The sequence below is a fragment of the Psammomys obesus genome, unplaced genomic scaffold (genome assembly GCF_907164565.1).
Source record: "Psammomys obesus unplaced genomic scaffold, mPsaObe1.curated_primary_1811, whole genome shotgun sequence".
NCBI lineage: Eukaryota > Metazoa > Chordata > Mammalia > Rodentia > Muridae > Psammomys > Psammomys obesus.
In genome coordinates this window covers 12,665,655-12,685,385 of record NW_026585895.1, presented here as the reverse complement: position 1 = coordinate 12,685,385, position 19,731 = coordinate 12,665,655, and the positions used below count along the sequence as shown (strand labels likewise).

The 19,731-nt window shown below is 48.7% G+C and overlaps 1 protein-coding gene across 3 annotated transcripts in view; it reads left to right on the top strand.

Moving 5' to 3' along the window:
• Window positions 1-3,297: 3,297 nt before the first annotated feature.
• The window catches only part of Itga6 (integrin subunit alpha 6), a 68,100-nt gene continuing 51,666 nt past the window's right edge, over window positions 3,298-19,731 (top strand). For 2 of the 3 annotated variants that reach the window (XM_055600117.1, XM_055600118.1), the window contains exon 1: window positions 3,448-3,683. In XM_055600117.1, coding sequence (XP_055456092.1) covers window positions 3,502-3,683 — 182 coding nt within the window. In that variant the 5' untranslated portion in view covers window positions 3,448-3,501. Of the gene's footprint in view, window positions 3,684-19,731 lie in introns of all 3 variants that reach the window. The other variant, XM_055600119.1, reaches the window with a different exon arrangement.

Here is a 19,731-nt window from a genome sequence, read left to right as displayed (position 1 = left end):
TCCTTATGCTATGTAGCCCAGGCTTCCCTCCAACTCATAGAAATCCTCCTGAGCCTTCCTTTAAGCAAAATCGTTTTTTGTTTTTTTTTTTTTTTCAGGTAACTAAATTTTCAGAGTGCCTTCTTGCAACGTGCATGTTTTCTGTAGACATGTACACACACACACACACACACACACACACACACACACGCATGCACGCACGCACTGACCTGGATGGTTAGCAAGCCTTCGTCATCCTGTTTACATTCTCAGCCCACCACCCCGGTCTGTCTCCAGCTGTCTGTCTATCCCTGTCTGTCTCCATCTCTTTTTCTCAGCCAGCTCTCTTCTCTAACTCAGAACTACCTGTGGCCTGGGCACTCTTCCTCCTGCATGCATTAGTGATCGGTGACAGACCTTCCTGCCTCAACTTCTCTCCCGCTAAAACTGTGTGTTTCCCTCCCTATGTTTTTACCTCATATTGTCAAGGGTCTTAACTTAAAATTAAATGAATTAATTTAATTCATTCCTTTGGCCCCAGAGACTTCAATATGCTCAGAGGGTACAGAACAACCTTTTAACTTCTACTTTTGTATACACTTCTGTAAAAATATCCAACGCAGTCTTGGAATGGAAATAATAATTGAGTCTCAAACCTACTAAAAAACTGGGAATAAGCCAGGTGGTGGTGTCACATGCCTTTAATCCCAGCACTTGGGAGGCAGGATCTCTGAGTTTGAGGCCAGCCTGGCCTATAGGCTAAGTTCCAGGATAGCCAGGGCTACATGGAGAAACCTTACCTTGACAAACCAAAACCAAAAAGAAAGAAAGAAAGGAAGGAAGACAAGCTTGAAATAGTGACACACACCTGTAACTGAAGCACTTGGAGGTGGAGTCAGGAGGATGAGAAGTTCAAGGTCACCCTCAACTATCTATGGAGTTCAAGGCCAGCCTTGTGACTTCCGAGGGAAGTAATGGCAATCATCAGAGAGGTTCTGTTAGGAGTTGGACTCAACAGCAGGCATGTCTGGCCTCCCAGGCAGGACACAGGACACAGGTAGGAGACTGGCACATGGCTGACTGTTTTTCGACCGATACAGGCATATTCCAAAACAAGTCTCTCCTTCTTCCATCATGCCGAGTTTCATCTCTTCGAGTATCACTCGATTTCGTAGCACCATGCACTCCTGATATTTGAATTTAATGTAACTTGAATGTCAACTTGAGGAGAATTGGGGTTTGAAATGAAGAAGGTGACAACACTCATCCATGTATCACTTGCCAAACATGTCTAAGGGAGAAATCGGTGAACGCTCCATAGACTGGAGTTAGTGTTAGAAGGAGGAGGGATGCTCAGAACGACCAGTGGCTATTATGACTTGAGGATGACCAATCAGAGGGAGCAGTTGCAGTGCCAGGCTTGGAGTGGAAACTGATGGGTCCATGAAACAGGTACAGGGTGGGGCTGCTGGGCTTGGGGAGTTTCAGGGCCACAGCTTTCCTCACCAGTTTCAGCAGCACGGCAGCTACAGCCCTGCCTCCTGGCTGGGAACTACCTTTCAGCGAGATTGATTTTGTTCAACCATCACTAATTGGAACCCCGTCTCGCTCTGGGATAGTGGGTGCTAAGTATGAAAGAAGAGAAAGGCTGTGCCTAACATGCATTAAAAATCACACCAACAGTTTTTCAGCGTCGTCCAGATGTGTTTGTTCAAGCTGTGCGATCTTCAGGATCATCTGCATTTAGATCCATTACACCCCGCCGTGGGCTAGATTTGACCGAAATTATGGATTGGTGAGAAGTGGGACATCTGCTGGGGACTCACTCTGGCAGCTGCTGCCACCTGTGAGGACCATGTGATGCTCACACAGCTTTCCCGAGCAGCTCCAGCTGTTCTCTTGGTACAGATGTAGAAGGATGCCTTGGGTCTCCCCGGGGACTGCACGCTGCTTTCATTTGCAATGCATAGATGGTAGGTTCCAAAGAAAGGCCCCTGTCCTGCTTCAGGAGTGTGCTGCCCACTGTGGGTGTCACCCAGCCCTAGGCAGTTGTGGTCCTGGGTTGTGTAAGGGAGCTGGCTCAACCCAGCCAGAGGGAGCACATCAGTGAGCAGCTTTTATCCACAGTCTCTGCTCCAGGTTCCTGTCCCAAGTCCCCTTCATGATGGACAATTACCTGGAAACGTGCGATAAAAGAAACCCTTGCGTTGCTTTTTGGCCAGAATATTTTATTACGGCGATAGGAGACAGAGTAGAACAAAGCCCCCTCAGCAAATTACTGAAAACCAAGACCCCATGCATAACATACATGTTTTTTAAAGAAGAAAACCGATTATATCAAAATATGTCAAAAAGTTAACAATTTTGCTTTCTTATTGGCACACAGCAAGATCTAGCAGAGGGGTTACCTACTAACAACTGTGACTTGAAACATCCCCAACAACCAAATGTCCCGGAGAAAACAGTATTTTCTACTGATACATATTCTCCTGCCTTTGTGGTTTAGTGCCTATATTCATAAGGGGGAAAAAAGATGTTAAATGTCAGCGAGCAATAAAAACGGGGCATTAAAATGTACCTTGTTTTGTTCTCAAATTCTGAGCGTCCCTGAAACAAGTTTTCCTGTTTGAAAATAAGGATGCCTCAAAAGCCAACACCTCCCTGGAAGTCCCACCACGTACCGGGGAGGCACAAGCCTTCAGGCCACCCACAGGGACCTCTAGCTGTCTCTACTAGGCAGTTCTAACAAGGCCGGGACATTTGGGGTAAGAGAGGGGAGAAGAGTTGAACCTGGGGGTTCTGCCCAGCAAGGCTGAGTTTCTTTCTTTCTCTGCTTCTTCTTCTTTTCTTTTTCTCTTCTTCTTCTTCGATTCAATGAAACAGACTACTATATTTTTAACCTGTACAGCACTATCGACGTGCGTGACAGTGCAACGCTTGAGTCTCTGGCCAGCAAGCATGCAGCATCCATCCATCCCCCAAAGCGGTTAGGCGCGTCTCGAACAGCCTGGAGAACAGATAAGCCAAGTCCCTCTTTGCCCTTCGGCCGAGAGCTGGGAGAAGTGCGGGCTTCAGACGGCGCGGGCCCGCACTTCGGTGTCAGGTAAGAAGACAACTGCTTAGCATTCCGGAGCTCCGGGTCGCTTCCGGGCAGGTGGAGGGGACGGCGGGAGGGCCGCGGCGGGGCGGGGCCGGCGGGGAAGGTGCCCGTGGTGGGCCGGGCCTCGGGAGGGGCGGGGCGGGGCGGGGCGGGGCCGGCGCCCTGGTCGCTTGATAAAACGCCCGGGAGTCTCCAGAGAACAACGGGCTCATTGAGCGGCTGCCGGGTCCGGGCGCGGGGGAGCTGCCGGACGAGGGAGAGCGCGAGCCGGCCGGGGGTGGGGCTGCGCGCAGGGGCCGAGCGAGGCCGAGTGGCCGCAGAGGCGCGCCAGGCAGCCCGGCCCCGAGCCCGCGCGCACGGCGGCCGCCGCCGCCGCTGCAGCAGCAGCAGCAGGTCGGGGTCCCCGCCGGTCGCGCGCGCCCATGGCGGTCGCGGGCCAGCTGTGCCTGCTCTACCTGTCCGCCGGGCTCCTGGCCCGGCTGGGCGCAGCCTTCAACCTGGACACCCGCGAGGACAACGTGATCCGGAAATCGGGGGATCCCGGGAGCCTCTTCGGCTTCTCGCTCGCCATGCACTGGCAGCTGCAGCCGGAGGACAAGCGGCTGTGAGTTCCCCCGACTCTTCCCCGTTCCCACCGGGGCTCCGCGCCGCGCCGGGGGCAGCGAGGGCGCGCCCTGCGGCCGCCCGGCCCGCGTGCACGGAGCCCATCCGCGGGCCAGCCCTGCCCGGCCCGGCCCTGCCCTGCCCTGCCCAGTCCTGCCCGCTAGCACTTCCCCGGGCCGGGGCTTGGGAGACTCGGCCCGCCGCGCCCTCCACGCCCTGCGCCCGGCGCCTCCCGCCGCTGGACAGACCCCAGGCCCGGTCCCGGGAGACTTTCTCTCTCCTCTCCCCGGAGTGCTTTCCGCGGCTCTCCTCCCTGGGTTTATTTTGCAAGGACCCCGGCAGGTGGCACGCTTTGCTGAGCCTCACGTGTGCGCCTGGGGACAGGGGTGGGACGAAGGCTTGTGGGAAGTCTTCCCGGGAGATCCAGGCCTTTCTCCAGCTCTCCGACCGTCCTGTCCCCTCCCTGGCTCGCGCGCCCCGCGGAAGTTGGGAAGCCACTTTTCCTGGTCCTGTGTGACTCTCTCCGGAGTGCTGGCTCTCCCGCAGGACATACTTTTTCACATGCTTCTTTAAAAAGCACCTGTTCCTCAGGACTAGCTCAGCTGTGAAAACAGGCTTCTCCGAGTAGTGTGCTAGCTCCCTCTCCCAGCTCCCTGATCGCTCCGCAACACGCAAGAATCCTTGGGCCCCAGGACTGGGGCGGGCGGGCCCCACAGAGGAGTTAGAGCCTAGCGCTCCAGGGACTTAGGAAAGAAGGTTCGGGAGTGACAGTCACCCCCACAAGCGCTTCTTCCAGGAGCGAGCGACCCGCTCTCCCTTTTAAACAGTGTTGGCGCCCACATGACCCAGTTCTTTTGATTGGGGAAGATTTTCTGGAGCTTAGTCGCCTCCGTCACAGTGGGGCCGCATTCTTGATCTATGCTCCCGGAGCTCATTCTGAAAACAAAAGGCCCTCCTCCCCTCTGGGCCTTGAGTTGAACCCAGGTCCTTCTAGGACCAACAGACCGGAGAGAAGAGAGTGCAGCCAAGGGGAAAGGAGAGGCCGGTATGGTTTTAAACTGGAGAAAACCCTGATTTCAGCTATTTAGCAACTTAGGTTTTCGTGCATATTGTGGACTTTAGAATCTCAAGGTCGGATTTTTCTGATAACACCTGCTGGGGGAAGCAGAGAAATTTACAGTGGGTGGGATGGCAGGGAGGGGGCTCTGAGGCTGCGGTTCCGAGCAGCCTCTGGTTTCTCTTAAAAATAATTGTTGGCAAGCTGTAAACATGAAATGAAAGTTGGGTTTTTGTTAACTCAACGGATGACGTTTCACGCGCCAGACACACATTTGCCCGCATGGAGGACTTGAACTTTTAAGTATAGAAGTGATGATGGGTGGATAAGTGGCATTCCTTCTTCCCCTTGGCATTCTCCCTGTACAGGGCACCACAGAGACTGGCTTCCTGGACAGACATGTCCAAGCAGACACTGTGATGGCGAATAACTGGGGCAAGAAATGTCCTTGGGATGGAGATTTCAGATTGCGCCTCTAGCCAGGAATCTCTGTTGTCATTAAGCCTTGGGCCTGCTAAAACTTGTCGCTACGGCTGGGCTTCCCTGCTGTTACAGCTTCGAGGGCCCTCCCGGGACAAAGACACCTGGTGCCTTTCTAAAACCTCCACAGAAAAGTGTTTCTCAACCTCTGTGTCATGACTGCGGGGTCAGCCGACCCCCTCACAGGGGTTCCGTATCGGATATCCTGCGTATCAGAGATTTACGTTACGATTCATGACGGTAGCAAAATCAGTTATGGAGTAGCACGAAATAACTTTATGGTTGGGGTCACCGTAACAGGAGGGACTGTATTAAAGGGTCGCAAGCTTTAGAGAAGCACTGCCTTAGAGGCTGGTCAGAGATCCACAGATCCTGTGTCACCGCCTGGAACCCAGAGGCAGAAACTGTATCCCAGGCGGCTGTGCGCCCACGAGCTTGTCATAAAGTACCCCAGGCTCAAGAGAAGCACGATCCTCCCAGGAGAGGTGGCTCACACTGCCTGTGTACACATGGCTTCCTTTTACCTAAAGGTCCCTGGGTGTGAGTGACAGAGCCACTGAGACCGATGGGACTCAGTTTCCAAACTCAGTGGGAACATCTTCGGGACCTGGGCTGGGGGGAAGGGGGTAGAAAGCTGAACTTAGTTTTCTTGGCCATTTAAGCAGCTGTTCGTCTGCTTGAGCTGTGATTCTCTCGCCTGAACAGTGGAGATGTTTCTTCTGTTTCTTTGGGCCGTTGTGAGTATTAAAAGGACTGGTAACACTGCTCAGTGTGCGCCCAGCGTGGACACCTGCTGGTTAAATGGAAAAGGTTGATGGAAGTAGAAACTGTGGCCCTACTACGTTAGGTGCCGCTCACTAACAGGTGTTGTGATCATTTTGTGATCCTAAGACTGCTGCACACTGAAAACGGAGGCTCTGGTTTTAAATCAGTACCCTAGACTCTCAAGTCACATTTATGAACTCCACAACAACTTAACTTTGCTCAGCCTCAGCTTCATTGCAGAAGTCAGCTTTCTGAACAGCTGGATGACTTTGAGGCAGATACGTGGGCGATATCAGATAAATGCAGTTACAGAAAATCTGCCATAAGGCTTTTTGTTTGCTTGTTTTTGTAATTTAAACTTACTATAGTGCTCTCTCTATATAGTCAGTAATACTTTTAGTTAAGATTTTACAGGAAATAATACTGCATCTGTGAGAGCCGAAAACACACTGGGTATTGCTGAAGCTTTGGGGGCTGTTACATTGGATTAGGTACTTCAAACTCCACCCAGGTTTCCAGGAGCTAAATTATGTTAGACTCCCAGAGATTATTAGGCAGACAGCCGAGTGGCTGAGGTTGGGGATTAAGGCATGAGCACCTTAATCTTCCGTCTCCTGGGGGAGGGGGGTTGAGTCATCCCTGAAGGTGGAAGGTACGTGGTGATGATGGTGGTGGGTAAATCCTGTGACTCACTCAGCTCTTCTGGGAAGGTGTGGATGTACAATGATCACAGGCAGAACCTAGGAGGAGGCGCATTCGTGGAGAGAGGTCCACTCCTGGTCTTCATTTTCTTCCTTTGGGTTGTTCCTTTGGTCGCTCGCTTTCCTCGCTGTTTTCCATGAGCTCCCCGGGGTTACTGTTACTTCTGTTCTCTCCTGCTGCTGGTTGTTGGTTTGACTTCACCTTGTGCTGTGACGAGAGGTCAGCTGGTCCATTTGTCCCCTTTAGAGATGGAGAGACGAAGCCAAAGGCTGTGAAAGGTCTAACCCAAAGTCTTATAGCTACTTGAGCAGAATCTTAGTCAAAATCTGGATCTGAAGGTGGTATTTCTGGCTTGTGTTTATGCTCTTTGTAAGAGGAAACAGCAGAGATGTCCTTCAGATGTGGAGAAACTGGCAAGCTGCTGAGTTCTGGAAGTGTATTATAGTGTGTTGATTCATGGAACTGCCTCCCATATAGGTCAGGGCTAGCTGTTTAGGGATCAGTACATGGCCTCTCTTCCTATTTACCCTTACTCCAACTGGCTCTGGCTCAAGCTCCTTCTAACAGCCAGATGATGTGCCTGTCTCTAGCCAGGGGTCAGAGGATGCACACTTGCATTCATTCGCTCCAATAGAGTGCCCTGTGGCTCAGGCCAGCTTCTGAGGACTACTGCGTCACCTTGAATCCCAAAAGTGGGGAGAAGAAACCACACTAGGCAAGGAAGCTTAGAGGAAATATTAGGAACAATACGTTACTGTTTTAAGTTTTTACAGTTGGGAAGTAAACTGGAATTCTCTGGTATGTGGACCTAAGGACCTGGGTTTGACATATTTCCGTGACCAATATGGCAAAGGAATTCTGCATTTTAATTAGGAACAGTGGGGCTAAAACAAAAGCTACTATTATTTGCTTAGCCAGTGTGTGCGGACTACTGGTTTATGCTGAGTCAGCACATCTTGAAAAACCACCTTCCAATCCTAAGAACTGTCCTACCCTAGAGCAATTTCTTCATCCCTTGAATGTGGGCAGCACAGGTATGGCAGCTCTTGAGGTTTAAGCTTTATTCATCTTCAGGGGGTGATGTAATCTCTAACTGGGTTATAGGTTCTGTGAGGGCAGCGACCTTAGGCCTCTCTTTGCCAGAGAGCACCTAGCTGTGCCTTCCAGATACAAGAGGCTCAACTCTTACACTCAGCTTAACTTGTGAAATCAACTCTATGAGCTAAAGGTAGACAGACGGAGCAGTCTGCTTTGCCATTCCTCGCCCAGGCCTCGGGGTCTGCAGTCCCCTGGGAAAGGGAAGCTACAGGTGTGATTCGAAGAGACGTGTAAGTCTTGGGGTCATGTAAGTCTTGGCTGTCTTGGGGTTGGTGACACTGTCTTCAGACTACGAGATGGGTGGGGAGGACTCCATGATGTGAGAGTGTGGAGTTTGTGGCCAGCCCCGTTCTTCCCCCTTGGGTTTGGGTACAGCCCTAGAATGAAATAACTTTAAATCTGGAAGGAACGTAGAGGTTTTTAAATGTCTGGTCTTCAGGGTAACTCTATACAAATCAATCTCATGGGATTGTCCCAGATCAGCGGCCTTGATTTCCGCACGTGTGACCCCAGATTCTACTCGCCCAGAACTATGGGTTTGAGCTAGAGACACTTCCTTTCTTTATCTGAAGGTGGTTTGTGAGGTAGAGGGAAAGAAGAGAGCCTCGGGCCGGCTGGACTCATATCCCGTCCTGTCCTTTGCTTTCCAAGGCCTCGTGTTGGATTTTCAGCCTCTGTCCGTTTCTTTCCTGTAATTGTGAGGATCATTTTGGGCGACTTAGCCTAGTTCTGGCCAGAGGAAATTTTCGCTTTGTGTTTGTTGAATGAACCTGGAAACCCAGGTTGTGAGAGGTGAGCATGGCAGGTCTTAATTTCACCTCTTCTGGGGTGAGTGTGCATCCCTTTTTTTTTTTTTTTTGGCTTTGGCTTGGCTAGTGCGGCCATGTTTGCTTCCCTTTCCTTCCATGCAGCAGCCACCATGTAGTGGACTGCTCGTCTCAGAAGAGATACCTTGGAGCTGTGAAGTCATGTTCCTGTGCGGTCCCAGGATTCCTAGGAGAAGAATGGGAGGGCATGGAGGGCTCCTGCACAGCCAGATGATTGACTGCAGAGAACACCCTTGGAGGGTGTTATTGGGCAGCAACAGGGGGTGGGCTCATTAAGTAAGGATTGCCAGCTGTTGATGGCCTGGATTGTAAGACCTCTGACTGTGAAAGCCCCCTCCCTGTTTGGGGTGGGGGGGCCTGAGCTGTTTACACTCTTCTTTGCCAGAGCTGATTTATGTTTCAAAGTCCTTCATTCATCATTAATGTTTGCTAGGAAGGAACTCCTGCAGAAATTGCATCTAATTGTTGTCAACCCAAGGTTGAAGGAAGCCTCGGTGGGAAGGTGAGGAAGCAGCATTTGCTGAGGCTTGTCAACCTGGCGTTTGGTGTTTGCGAGCAGCGATCTCTTAGAACTAACTGAGAGGCTAATTATGAATGGGCTACCAACTGGGGCAGGTAGATGGACCCGGTATCCGACTCAGTCCCTGTCTGCCGAGTTGCAGGATGGGATAGCCTGCATTTCATCTGCTGCTGTCTGGCTCTTCTGTTTAGATAAATAAGGCAAGATAGACAAAATCAACCTGGTGATCCTGCGCTGAAGTGTTGATTGGACAGCGGGTTTTGTGGGAGCAGACCTGCCCACCTCACCTTCATGCTGTGTTCTAGTGTTTGAATCTCTGGTCATGTCGTTAAATCCCTAACTAACAAAAGCTGTTTCTAAACCTTCACATGGCAAAAAGACTAATGATTAAACTCTCTTTCTTTTTGTTTTTGGTTTGTTTGTTTTTAGAAAACTTCTAAAGGAGTTAAGAAAGAAAACTTCTGAGTTTAAGGGGATGGGGAGAGTACCATTAAAGGCATGTGCAGAGGGCCAGAGCAGGTGATACGGGACCAGGAGGACTGTTTCCATGCTTATTAATCATCCAGGTGGCTATATTTTTCATGTCCTACAATCTGAAACTTTAAAAGAAACAAACAACCCCATATTGAATACAATATAAGAAGAGCACTTTAGAGAAATTCAATTTCCAAGCATCAGAGGGTAAAAGGAAAAGCAATCCTTAAGAAATTTGAGAAGGGTATGTGGGTCAGAGACACGGAGACTAGGCACTAAAGGAATTGCAAGGCATTGCCTATTTGCCAAATCTGCTTGCTTTGCTTGCTCATGCACAGGTCGCCATGGTTTCTTCTTGTTGACAAGCCTGTTCATTTGGATTGTCTTGATTATCTGTGTGCCTCGGTGTCAGGCGGACATGATAAGCACTTCAGACCCGGGGGCGGGGTGGGTGGGATGTCGCTAACCTAAAGTCTCCTCAGGCAAGTACCAGCTTCGCCCTTCTCTTCACGACACGCTGTCTTCGATTAAGATCAGTCTTTATGGTTCTTCTAACTCATCACGATAGAACATGAAATAGAAGCCCTCGGTCGCAGGAATGACAGGCAGGTGTGTGGAATGAGGGGCGGGGCAGGTCTGAGAACTCTGTTCATCCTTTTTGCTGAGGTGACGCCTCTCTGCTGCTAACAGGATCTGCCACAGGTTGGCCTAACCTACTGCTAATAGGGAGTACGGTGCTTGTTTCTGTAGAATGAAGGTGTTGAAGCAATTCTCCAAAACCTCCAAGAGACTGAAGAGAGGAGAAAGAGATTTGGGCTGTTGGCCCTTTACAATCCAGACTGTACTAGTAGGGCTGATGAAGAGGCCTTCTGTGAGCATGGAAATACAGAGATGGGTCTGAACCCTTCTGAGCCCTTCTAGGGGCTCAGCAGCAGAAGTGTTTCCAGAAATAGATAGTCCAAAGGTCAGCAGAACACCTCTCAGATAGCTGAGAGGCATCCTGATACCAAGGACATGGTAAGGTCATCTCAGATTCCTGTGAGATAAGGCTGGTTAGAAAGAAAAGCCCTTTCAAATACTTGTACTGTGTTTAGAAAGGGCCTAGGTGGCTGCTGAAATAGAATTGTGGGATCGGAGAGGCATCCTGCTCCTCAGAGGATGTTCCCAGGAGGCAAGCAGGAGAGACGTTGGTCTGTCTCCCTTTCCCTCTCTCTCACACACACACATTGATTCTCATTTGTTTTCTGATTCAGTCTAAAAGATGTAGGGATTTCTAATCCTCATTTGAACGTGAGGATGGACTATGCTTAGGACCTGTCAGAGGGCTCATAGCTAACTCATGCTGGTTTTTCTGTAGCTGTGGTCCATTGACCATTGTCACTGCACACTGCAGAGTGTTTCCGGCACTGTTCTAGGGATGGAGTTGCTACAGCAAATAAAATCGACAAGAGTCCCCGTGTATCTTCTGATGGAAAAGACAAACAATAGACAACGAAAGTAGTGTTCAGTGGTAGGTGGCAATAAACAATAAAGTGGAGAAACGGGGTCAGGAGTGGGGATACGGGAGGGAATGGTTGGCAGTAGGTCAGCCAGGCCTAACAACTCTGAGAAGCTGATGTTCCAGGAAGACTGTGGGGGTGGGGAGGAGAACAAAGGCAGAGAGGGGCACATGTCTGGCATGTGTAGAAAAAGCCAGGGGCCACTAGTCTGCGTGGAAGCCCATCTGGGGGCTTTAGGAATCAGTTTACTCTTTTGTGAAGCAGGAAGCCATTTAGCGTTCTGACGGTAGGTTTGAAATGGTAACGCTGGCTGCTACCTTGAGTGTGGTCTAAGTGAAAGCACAAATAAAGATAGTGATACCGAAGGGTGTGGCTTCATACACCTGTAATCCCAGCTCTCTAGAGTTTGAGACATGAGCATCTGTGTAGTTCAAGGGGAGCCTGGGCTACATAGAGAGACCCTGATTCAAAACAACAAAAATAAAAACAAAAAAATCAGAAGAAATAATACTAATTAGGTGGGGTCTGTATTAATACATAAAAGATGACAGTTTGGACCAGGCTAGTATCAGTGAGACAGAGACAGCTGGAGCTGAGCAGGGTGCCACACGCCTATAATCCTAGCACTCAGCAGGCTGAGGCAGAAGGATTGTTGAGTTTGCAATCAGCTTGAGTTCCATAGCAAGGAAAACAAACAAACCCAAGTTGTTGAATTCTGGCTGTAAGCTGAAAGTAGAGTCAACAGGATTTCATGTGGATGGTATGTAAGAGACAGAGATTATATCGCAGGTTCATGAGCAGTTTAGAGGGTGAGGTTGTATAAAGCTGTGGGGAGGATGGTGAGAGGGATGGACTGGAGGGTCAGTTGGTTTTATTAGACATGTTGGGTTTGAGATTTCTAGCCAAGCACATGCAGTTATGGGAGGCAGTTGAATGACTGAAGGGCAGGTGGAGGGTCTGGGTGGTGGCTGGCTAGAGCAGTTGTGAGAGGTGAGGAGAGTTACCAGTTTGTTGTGCAGGGGAGCAGAGCCCAGTGGCCTCAGGGGCATGGCATCAGAGGATGTTTGTTTGTTTGTTTGTTTGTTTCGTCTTGAAAAATTATAGTGAGCAGGTTTGAGGAGGATTCAGAAGAAAAGCAAAGTTAACTCACAGGAGGGCAGGTTTTGTGATGGCTGCCAGCAGGGCGCCAGTGCTCTGTGCTTGGGGGAGTTGGAACACCAGTGGCTCATTGTAGTAAGGAAGGAAAGGAGAATGAGAGGCACAGGAGCAGGCAGGTGGAGAGGGGTCCTGGTGGAGGGCTTGGGATCTCTCAGCCTGGTTTGTGAGCCCGGTTACCCAACGCCTACATGGAAGTTTGCCTGCTGTGTTGGGTGGTTTTTGTCAACTCGACACGGACCTAGACTTAGCTAGGAAGAACAACCTCAGTTGAGGAGTTGCCTCCGTCATACTGGCCTACAGGCAATTCTGGAGGACAGTTTCTGGATTAATGATCGGTGAGGGAGGGTCCAGCTCACTGGAACTGTGGCCAGGTGGTCCTCATTTGTAGAGGAAAGCAGGTTGGGCACGCCTTCTTCCTCCGTGGCTTCTGCTTTAGTTCCTGTCTCCAGGTCCCTGCCCTGTATTATGGACTACCACCCCAAACCGAAACAAGCCCCTTCCCCACCCAGTTGCTTTTGGCCACAGTCTTTAGCACGGCAGTATCAAAGGCAAATTAGGACACTGATAAGAGTAAGACCACATTGTAGAGGCTGATGGACATGGATTCCATCCTCGATCCTTGACCTTCTGTTGGTATCTGTTGACTTGTCCTCATCAATCAATCAATTGTGGTTGTAGTTTGAGCCATCCTGCCTCTAGGAGTGTGAGCCTGTCCTGTCCAGTAAGCAACAAGCAACAGCCTTCTCACAGATGTATAGATGTAGTCCCTTGGGGGGAGGGGGTTGGGGATTGGGTTAAAGGTATACTGCTCTGTGTAGGACTATGGCCAGAGTCGAGAAGAGTTCACAGGCAGATGGAAAGCATCACACTGTCCGCATGATGGGAATATAGGACTTGAAAGACAGAGAAAATAGGAATACATTAAGAATGTTCTCAGGTCTTCATTTCCTTAGGTTGTGTTTGAGCTACACCGGAGCACAGCTTTTATCGTGCTGAGTTCCTACAGTACTCATCTGAGGCATATCGAGAACTTCCCTGAGTGGTAGCTGCAGCCAGTGTCTGGCACTGTCTGGCCTGTGCACTCTGCCATGGTTCCTTCAAGCTGAGGTAGCACCAAGGTGTGCGATGGGAGGCATGTACCATGGCAGTGAGGACGGTGACCGTGTGTGGCCAGGCCTTGCTGCCTGAGCTTCACGACCTGGTTTGTAAGATTCAGCCCACACTCATCGGTGCCTAGAGTATTAAAAACCTCCCTGCCCTGGTGTCATGGACTATGTTTGTGCTGTTGTTTTAAAATGACCTTGCTGAATTGTCAGAGAGGAGGAAAATGAGGACACACCAGCCCTTCTGTCCTACTTTCATTTTCTTTCTTTCTTTTTTTTTTTTTTTTTCCAAGACAGGGTTTTCCTGTGTAGCCCTGACTGTCCTTGCTCTGTAGATCAGGCTGGCCTCAAACTCAGAGAGCTGCCTGCCTCTGCCTCCTGAATTCTGGGATTAAAGGCATGTGCTACCACTCCTGGGCTCTTTCTGTCATTTTCAGTCTCTTCATCGAAATAAGAGGCATGAGCCTTTAGTGATTCAAAAGGAAATAGTATCTTCACATTACATGAACATGAATAATCAGGATGTTGGCATCCATTCTCCCGGGTATGACACAGAATGTGGAACAGCTTCCTAAGGTGGCGTGGTGGTTTGTTGGTTTTTACTCTTCACAGCCAGTATCAATAGAGCTCAGGATGGAGTAGGTGAATTTTAGTGTAAAACATGAAGCTCTCCATGATATTTCCAGACTTTGGACAGTTACTTTTGTCTGCCATCCGTACATGTTCACCTGTCCTTGTCATTGGGTCATTGGTTTGAGAAGCATTGATTAATCTAATCTTTCTCTGAAGACAGAAGACTGAGAACACCCTTCCTTCCCCCACCTTCCCCTCCCCTCTACCCCCCACCTCTGCAAAATCCCCTGAGTAGCATGAGTCCTGCTGTCAGGTGCCTGAGGCCTTGCCCACCTGACCCACTGCCATAGCCACCTACCTGCCTGCCTTCTGATGGAAGAGCCAATCTTCAGAATTAATCATGCCTGTAGAGTAACATCTTAGTTCTTAGAACTTCTCCACATGCTGGCCTAGAACCAATCGCAGACACCCAGGCAGCCCTCCCTATCCCCCGATGATTGGCAGAATTCCGAGTGGCCACAGCACTTTCTGCTGAGTCTCGGGATTCCTCAGATTCACACTGGTCCGTCTCTGTTAGTGTGCAGTGTTTGTGCAGAAGAGAACACTGCCCGCCTGTCCTGGCTAAATCCCTTGTCTGTGAAAAGTACTCTGAAATGTGTCCTGTGCGGATATGGTCACCCTTACTCGGTGATCCTGGAGAAAGCGAGGCCCGTTGTTGACTTTTGGTTCAAGTCTAATAGTATGTCCTCAACTAAGTATTCCCAGGGCTCTTTGCTTTGATGTAATTCCTCATCTACATCTGTGACTCTTAGAAAATAGGAACAGGGTGACCAGATCTTTAGAATTCGTGCCCGCATGGTGTATGGGTATGTGCAGATATGTGTAGAGAACAGACGTTTGACATGAGTGTCTTCTGTTCCGCCCCACCTTATGCTTTGGGTCAAGGTCTTACTGAACCCGGAGTTCACTGTTTAATCTAGACCAGCAAGCCGCCACCAGGACCTGTCCGTCTCCAGTCCACGCCTCTGCTGGTGTTACCGGAATGCACAGAGCCTGGTTTTTATGTGAGTGCTGGGTTTTGGGGCTCGGGTCCTCATGATGTACAGCAAGCACTTTACCCACTGAGCCATCTCCCAGCTTCCCCGCCCCGGCACTTCTTGTTCTGTGACATTTATGACAGATGACCATAAGGTATCAGCAAGCTAAACATTAATTCAGTACAGGGTTTTGGATTGCCCATCATCTGCTACTGTATGTAATGTATTGGCAGTGCATTTATAGTAGAACTTGGAATTCAGTCTCATACTTTACAACATGTTTTGCCAAGCTGATTAAAGGTTCTGGTTGAAGTCGCCAGTTGTGTACCTTGGCCCCTTCTGTAGAGGAACCTGGCATCCTCTGACTAATTAGAAGATTTTTATCTTAACAAATTTTTATCTTGTGAAAGAGAAAATGACATTGATAAAAAGCCTGGCCATCTTAGCTGGTTGCGAAAATGACATTGATAAAAAGCCTGGCCATCTTAGCTGGTTGCACGTATCTTGCTATTACGCCTTTCTAGCTCTTGGTGGCTTTAAAATGAAACTGAGAGTACCTTTAGTTGCACGCCAGATGCAGTTAGGGGTCAAGAGTCGAGGGAAAGTACCTATTTATCCAGGGATTGACAATTGTACCAGCAGCTGCCCCTCAATAAAGCCATCTTTAGATTGTCTAGCAAATGCTTTTCTTACTCACCAGCCCCACCCTGCTTCCTTCAGGCTGTGTTCATTTATTACCTGAAATGAGCTTTCTGTAGTTCTTTTTTTCTGTCCACCGGTTCTTCAAGAGCTGATTTCTCAGAAGCTGTTTGGAATCTGTCAGGAAAAACATTGAGGGTTCCGAAATGTGAGGCCTCTGAAGACAGTGGGCTTTTCTGTATTTCCTTAGAGCCTTAACTTGGAACAGAATACTTGTTAATCTTCAGAAATGAAAATGTAGCTTAAGACCCATTGAAGCCCAAGGTACAAGACCCAGGTGACTTCTTGTACATCTTGTACATGAATTTGGGGGAGTTTTGTTACTGTTAAAATTATTTACCTTCTGCACAAGATGTGGGTGAAGTTGGGCCCTTGTTTTATAGATGAAGATGTGGGCACTTAAGATGTCTCGAAGCCATTGATCTTGCTCCTGACAGACAGAACTATTGCCACAATCCCCTTCACATTCGGTGTTGTCCGTATTGTACTTCCCACTCGGGCTCCTGTCCCCCCCCCTCTGTCCTGAGCAGGGGTACGCTCAGCCTCTGTCTTTATGAAATGTCACTGTATGTTTAAGCAGATTGGTCCAAGTCCCAATAAACCTCTCTCTCCTCCAGAGTGTGGAGGTGACAGGCAGTTCTTAGGAGGGAGGCTTAGATGTGTCCTGTTGTCCTCACACTTCCTGATTGGGGAACCCTTCCCTCCTCTCCCCTCCCCTCCCCGAATTGCTTTAGATTAGATGAAAGGTGAAGCCTGTGACTCAGGCGCTGACTCACCCCCTGCTCGGTAAACTCAGCTCCTCCAGTGGGGAGTGATGACACTCTATGGCAGTAGTAAACTATGGCAGTAGCCATAGTTTCCAAAGAAAGCTTTAGAACCCCGACAGAGAAGTACTCACCAAGCCTTAGCTCCTCAAATTGTCTGACTCTCCTGTAAGGGGGAAGTGGAAGAGGAGGAGCTTGTGTTGAGTGTTCATTCATCCACAGTTGAGCTGCCCCCACCCCGGGGCGGTGTTGGGGGCCTCAGTCTTTTCTGAGTTCTTTTCTTAACCTCGGTACACCATCAAGATATCTGTCTCTCAGAGCACCGGCATTTGTTTTCTCGGTATCTTTCAAACTGTGCTTTACGTGTGCACTTCATTGTTAGGGCCAGGTTGTCAGCACAGTGCCTGTGCAGAGTAGGTGTGCGCGTTTGTGCTCTTAGTGGGTTGTCATGCCTCTGGGGAGGGCCATAAAAATTAATCTTTGACTTTCTTTCGTGTAGCTGACGCTATGGAGATAACATGTGTAAGCTTGCCTTATGCAATTACAAGGTTTAGCTCGGTGGCCTGCGCTATTTTCATTGCAAGATTTCCAGCCACTCCTGTGACTGTTGACTGGCAGTGCGTCTCAAATCACATTTTTTAATTTGTTAGAGTTGTACGGTGCAAAGAGTTTGTAAAGTGAAAGTCAGACTCCTATGCTTGGTGTATAGTCAGTTACCCTGCTGGTCCTAGAGGTGGCCATTGTTCACCAGTTTCCTGTGTTTAAGAAAAAAAATGGTTTGGATGTGGTTTGTCCCCATGGGTTCTTGTATTGCAAGTGTGGCCCTCCAAAGTGTGATTAGGCATTATCACACATGATCATTAAGCACCTTCTAAAGCGTTTAGACCATGTCATCCCATCCGTGTTGATACCTAGCTAACAGAGTCCATATGCTCCTGGAGCTCCCTTGCTATTTCTGATTATGGTCTTGCTATACCTGGCTGTTACGGTACAGATGACAAGGTGCAGGGTTTCTGAAAATAGTAGCTATTATAGGCCTGAAGCACATTATCTCCATAATAACAGACCCACAGACAGCTAACCCAGGACATATGAGTGAGTGGTACCAGGTGTGAACATACAAGAGTTCTTTCCATTCTGGTAACCATTGCTCCAGACAGCCTGAGTGTCCCTCTTAAGTGCCGTGTCTACTCTTTGCATAGTAAACCCCAACTCCTACCACCCAGCAACTAAAGGGGATATATCTAGCCTCTGGGCCACGTAACTGGTTCCCAAATCACTCTGGCCCCTAAATATTTTGTAAATATCTAAGTGCAGTAGAGTATTAAATAATGTAATTGTTTATGTACTTGGTTTGGTTTTCGTAGAGTTTAAATTTGTTCATGTTTCTCTTCACAGTATTCTACTTCTAAATCTAGGTTTAAGAGAAATAAAAAGGCCCAGCTGGGGAGTAGCATTGTTGTGAAGCATTTGCCTACTGTTTACAGGCCTGATACCCAGTATGGAAAAAAAGGAAAAATTCTAAAAAAAACCCTCTTTGGGTTTTGCATTTTGCTTGGTGCCTTCCTGGCCTACCAGAGCTTGGATATCTGGTCCCTGGTGTTGGGACTTATTATCCAACCATTCCTCCATGGGAGCCTCAGCCTTGTTATCCAAGATGGCATCATGGATGTTCTGGGCAGGGGACGAAAGAAATGAAGAACAGAGCTATGGGCCCATGTCCACCAAACCACCTCTGAAGGAAAGTTCTCAGAAGCAGCCACAGACTCCTCATTCAGCAGGACTAGGGGCGGTGTGTCCAGTGGGAAAGGGGGGCTTGGAGAAGTTGTCCTTTGGGCTGTCAAATGCCCAGCTAAAAGGCTTTTAACATGGAAAAGGAGGGAACCTGCCCTTGGCATGGGCCGGAGGCCCCTGGCACAGCTGCTAACCTTACTGCTTCAGTTATCGCAGTTAGAAAACAAGCTATGTGATCCTATTAATTTCCTTTTTAAAACACTGAAAAATTTGGATTTCCTAAGCTTCTAAAAGGTAGTGAAGTGGGTATTGGCACTCAGCTGGGTGTGAGGGTGTTAGATATACTTTATCTCTTCCTGGTTTTTATTAACAACATTTTACTGAAAAGAAAAAAAAAAGATTAAATGTCGGCATTTTTTCCTTTGCAAGTGAAATATGAGCTATTTGCCAGCAGCATCTACTAAGAAACTTGATTGACACCAATTGTATCGCTCCTATGTATTAGCATATATAAAAATTTTCTGCTTATTACGTACTTGGACATAAAATATTAAAGATGATGAGTAATTATAAAGTAAATAGTCCCTTAGCAGAAGTTTGCTAGGCAACCACCATGCATCAAGAGTGAATGAAGGTCACAGGTCCAGCGTATATAGCTTTCCGGTGTGGTTCCTTGGAAGGAAAATTTAGACTGTACTTGTGTAAAGGACAAATGTGATTTGTCAACTGAAAAGTCAGACATCCAATCGCTTGCAAGTGTAGGACATGACTGAATTCCACATTTGACAAGCTCTGGCAGCCACTTTGTGAATCTCAAATCCCAGCATTGCCTGGAGACAGTTCTTGCAACTGGGAACTTTCCTGTCTCCCTTTTTTGATTCCAGAGGACAGCGTTTTTATTGTAACTCTTGCTTGGATGGTGTCTTGCCATTCTGGGTTGCTTTGTCAGCTGGGAACACCTCTCAGCAAATCAGTTTATTTTTTAAATGAGCTGGTTTTCCATTTATACTTATACTGTTGAGTTTGTGTTGAGTCAAAGTGGAATTCTTGACCACTTTAAATATGGCCAGAGGATTTTCTGACTTTTTTATGTGCAGGGGTAGAAGCAGAACCCTGTACCCAGCCCCTCTTCCATTTGAATTTGACCACTTGCCCCAACACTGTGTTTAATTGTGAGTCAGTGGTTGTGGTCTGACGCTCACCCCTGGCCCATTCGGGGTAGAGGTTTCTGAGCTGCAGGAGTCGGGTGTTATAGTTAATACAAACGGGTCTGGCCTTGGATGACCCTTTTTTGCCTGAACTCCATTGCTGTTAGTCAGAGGCACGCCTGTAGGAACCTGCACGGGTCAGGTAGGAACCAGAACCCGCAGGCGTAGCTGGCACACGCGTTCCGTGGTCACTGGCACCTGGGGCTAGTTCCAGCATGCTTTCTCAGAGAGGCAGGGGAAAAGGCTCTTGCAAGAATTTTTCAAAAGGCCACAGCCAAATTACTGGTCTTGTGATCTAGTTAAAGACAACAAGTAATTTCTTGGGGCTCCTGATGAGCATAAAGCACTTAG